At 45.4% G+C, this 4,534-nt stretch overlaps 1 protein-coding gene across 1 annotated transcript; it reads left to right on the top strand.

Moving 5' to 3' along the window:
- The first annotated feature begins 1,389 nt into the window (after positions 1-1,389).
- Positions 1,390-3,022, top strand: LOC117139932. The gene is given in 4 exon segments (XM_033302617.1): positions 1,390-1,657; positions 1,659-1,835; positions 1,837-2,144; positions 2,650-3,022. Coding segments are annotated over 4 exon segments (636 nt in total). The 5' UTR covers positions 1,390-1,619; the 3' UTR covers positions 2,763-3,022.
- The last annotated feature ends 1,512 nt before the right edge of the window (positions 3,023-4,534 follow it).

Genomic DNA, 4,534 nt, shown 5'->3' with positions numbered 1-4,534 from the left:
TTATGTTCAGTAGGCTGATTGTGTTACAGTTAATTTAGGGATGGCGTGGCATTTTATAATATTAAGTTGAGGGAGTTCATGGGTGTGTTCCAGGTTAAAGACAACTCCCATCTGAAGTATCTCAAGGATTTAAATCTTAGAATTACTCAATTCAGTTTAAGGGTTATGCCCAGTTCTATATAGAGTATTCCAAATAAAAACACAGATCGGGGTGATGAAATGCACGGCGGAGTGTCGGTGGTGCATCGTGCAGCGCCAAAGTGGTCGGGTGCATATAATATGAGTACTATGCTATATAAGCCAGACCAGGTCTGATCAGCCGGCGTCTGCGTCGACTGAGGCAGCAGCAGCGGCAGCGGCGGCGGCGGCGACTGCGACAAGTTTTATGAATGAACGAGTGCAACTGCAACTTCAACGAAAGGAGACGGGTGGAAACGGCTTGTGAATGGCAAGCGCAAGATCGAACTATTGTAATTACTACGAGATTATGCAAAATGCATATGCAATTAGTGGCAACTTCCCCTCCTCCCCCTCATCTTTCGACTTGTGAGTCATGGGGCAACTGGTTTGACTTGACTGGCGGCCTGAGAACCTAAAAAGTGAGCACTGAATGCTGAACACCGAACATGCCGAGAACAAGTACAACTGTGAGTTCTCGTACTGGCAGTCGGTACTCCAATATGAACTCATATGATTGGAATTTCTGTGCCGTTGCCGATGGTGATGACGAACCACCAACCAGTCGCACAGAAGCTCTAGAAGATTGTGCAATTGTGCCCCAACCTGTTTGCCACTTTGTAGCACCGAGTACTCTTCAATCTCGAGATGCAGATGCAGATGCACATGCACTTGCTTCGAATCGAGTCGCATCGAGTCGAATCGATCGAATGGAATCCACAGCCATTGTCCCTCGTTTGTCCAACATGCACATTCCATTCTTTGAAAAGCGATCAATGCCAAGTCAATAATGAAACGATGCCGATCCGTTTGCTGGCGGAGAAGAATATAAATTTCTGGCCTATCAGTTGGCTTCGTAAAAGAGGGTACCGAAGCACTGATAATAATGTCGCCTGCGAGAATTCCTTTAGCGGCACTTAGGGCCACTTAATTATGACCCCCCCGCGTGCCCTTCCCATCCGCATCCCCTTCCCCTTCCATCTCTCGCTTGAAAAGCAAAGAAGAGCCCAATCCTAAATTCCTGGAATTTCGACTTGGTCTCTTGTTAAATAACCAACTGCTGTATTTGTTCATGTCGCTGGCCCTTCACTCGGAGAAAATGTGGCATGCTTTTTGGAAAATGCACTGGGAATGCCATTTTTCAAATGGTTATCGATTAAGGTTGAAAAGGACGTTCAATACCAAGGCGATGGATTATTATTTCATAATTTTTCCCTACATAAATAATTATTCAACAATTCTTCATACAAGTTCTTCCCATTTATTAAAGTGTTCACCCACTCCAACTCTGCTTGGTTGTGGGGTTACTCTGCGTTTCTTATAGCCTGGCCTATGATGATTGTCCACGAAATTGGCAAGGCGAAGAGGTGCTTCAACATCATAATCCACGATCCGGAGATGGCTGATGAGAACGAGGCTCAGGGAGACTTGGACTTGGTTCGATGAACCAATTAGATCAAACAACTTACACCACTCCGCACACACACACCTCTCCTGGGTGCAACAATACAACAACTGAGGAGAAGACTGCGAGAACAACAAAAAAGAATTCTTTACGAGCCTCGCTCCGGTGCACGGTCATCAAGTCAGCTCGTTCAACATTCAAGAGGCATCGATGATAATATTCATTCATTTGATCAAACCGCCGACGATGTCGACGGACGCTGATGCAGACGACGATGGAGACGACTTTCATTATGGGCCTGGGTCTCCAGACCCCGTCCCAGTAGTCCCCCCATCGCCGTGCCCATCCGAGCTCCATCACCATCCACCTCCGTCTACTGGGAGGCCGCCCAAACGCAGTCCAAAACCAAGTCAGGAACGGTGGGGAAGTACAAAAACATATTGCCAAAGTAGCAGCAACAGGCAAAGCAACTACGGCAACATCATCGACCAACAACAGCAACACGAGAAATCTCAACAGCAGCATTATGCATCATTACACTGGGAGAAACATAAGGCAAGCTGTAAGTGTAAGACCAAACAGACCTATATCTGAGATCCGGAATTATTGAAGTCGTATAAAAATAAATAAGGAGCTCTACTGATTAAGATAACACTCAAAATGTGAGTATTATTAATATAATTTTAGCATTTACATTTAAGTCGCACTTCTTTCTTTCTAGCAGTGCACTCAATCGACACATTCACTTATAGGTCTCAAAATCGATGGGAAAAAGGAATATGTTGAACGGGTGGTGGCGGTGGCGGCGTTCGCTTGTAGCACGGCTCAAAACTGCTGTCCGTTGTCCGCTTGTCCGTTTGTCCGCCGTCCGTCGATCGTCCGCTCACACATACAGCACACAAGGGCACGGACACACCTCCACACACACAGCACACGCACCCAGAATGCATGTGTATGCAGACGAAGCCGAGACCTCTTTTTAATGTATTGCAATTCCAAGAATTTAGGAAGAGGAACGTGAGAAACTTTGTTTTTGTTATTTTCTTTTCTTTGCATTTCATTTCAAGATACGATGCCGATCTCTGACTCCCTGCCCCGCCCCCGCCCCCTGCTCCCTCGCCCACTGACGGTGTTTACGTCTCGAGCGTCCAGGCTTCGTGGCTTTGTCCAGCGGTGCTGATAGCCTGGCTATCAAATCTAGCTGGTGTCCTTTAAAGCTTCTTCCAAGGATTCAGGATTTTAGAATACCCAGTTGGAAACTGAGAAATCCTACCCTTGCAATCTTGCTAAGCACACTTTCCGGTTTTTTGAGAAAATCTATTAAAAATAGATTCACCTAAACCAAAAATGCATTTTTCACACATTGCAATCGGAATTACGTACACAAACGGACTTATATGTATCTTCAAACAAATGTTTACCAATAAAATACATTTTTCAACTGCTAAAAATGGAGATGATCTTGCTAGTATGTTTCTTTAAATAGATCGAACACTTTTGTTTGAATATTGTATTTGGTGAATACATATAGTTTAACGTTATCATATCATATCATGTACCATGTCAAGGTAACTTTTCTATTGGCCTGACATGAGTATTTTTAAGTCGCCATCTTTTTTTTTAAGTTTCTGAAGAAGGCTCTCTTAATCTTAATTATGGTTGTTTCCTTACAAGTCCAATATTCAACTTTTAGGAATCCTCAATAGGCCTTTGATGAATCCTCAGAACTAGCTTTTTTTCGGTACTCCGATGTGGGCACCTCTGGAAGCGCAGGCTCTCGTATCCATAAGTCACCGAGGCGTCTTCGTCTTGGCCTCCGCTTCTTTTTCTTTTTGGTCTTCGGTGGACGTCGCTGCCTCTGTTGGCGTTGCAGTTTGTAGAATGCCCAGATCCAGACATTCATATTGTATACACTTAAGATTCTTGTGGAATTTCGGTGCGCCGGGGGAGGTGGGTGGTGTTTGGTAAGTGCTGAGTAGTGAGTGGGCCGGGCGCGTCGTGGTGTGAGTGCTCGAGTGCTCGAGTGCTCCATGTCTCTGTGCGAGTGCAGACTTGGCTAATAAAGCCGGCGACAGGAGAAAGCCGAATTCCAAGAGCACAACATTGTAGCACTTGGGTGGTGCCGAGGTAAACAACAGTTCCATGGCCGACAAGGGGCAGGGATCTCCATCTCCATCTCCAGCTCCATATCCCGCGAACTGCATTTAGTTATTCTGTTTGCTCGCCAATCGTTTCCTTTCTGCATTCGCTGCAGATTTCGCAGAGTGTATGCGTGTGTTTGCTGGTGCGTGTGCTGAGCGCATTTCTTTTTGGGATGCCGCAGATCGGAACATGGATGTGGTTGCGGATGAGGTTGTGGTGGTGATAGTGGCTGTGCGCCTGCCTCCGGAATGTGCAAACTCTTCATCTTCCTCCATACCCATTCTATTTTGGTGAGAGGCACAGAATCAGTTGCAAGTTAAACTTTTTCAAAATAAAGGATCACTTAGTTTACTCCATCAAAGGTTGATAAACCGAGATTTGTAAGGATATCTTTCCTAAAGTCACCCGAAGAAGAGGCTTACTCTCTATTTCCTTTTTTTGTTATTTGAACACAAGAAGTTGTCCTAAGAACCTAAAGATGATTGAATGGTTATCGCACGGTATTGCCTATTCGATCCTTCGACGATCAGCATTTTTTTTCGTTTAGGTTTTTTGCTTTTCTTGGCCTTTTGGTTCTTTTTTTCCTTTTTACCATTTACTGTGTGGCGCAGGGCAGCAGCGACAAAATAGCAGAATCCTGTTGCCATGATCGTTAACAAGATGCCAAGACAACGAGGGAGGGGGGTGGACTTCCAGGGGCGGTTGTTCGAGGGGCAGATTGGTGGAGGAATCTGGAATCTGTGGGAGCTTCGAAAATGTTGGCGGCAGCCAAATTAAATAGGCGCAAGCGCTTTGAGTTAGCCACGAGTT

This window comes from Drosophila mauritiana, chromosome 3L (assembly GCF_004382145.1).
Source record: "Drosophila mauritiana strain mau12 chromosome 3L, ASM438214v1, whole genome shotgun sequence".
NCBI classification, from domain to species: Eukaryota; Metazoa; Arthropoda; class Insecta; order Diptera; family Drosophilidae; genus Drosophila; species Drosophila mauritiana.
The sequence above is the reverse complement of the archived record's forward strand: the minus strand, read 5'-3'. Positions and strand labels throughout refer to the sequence as shown.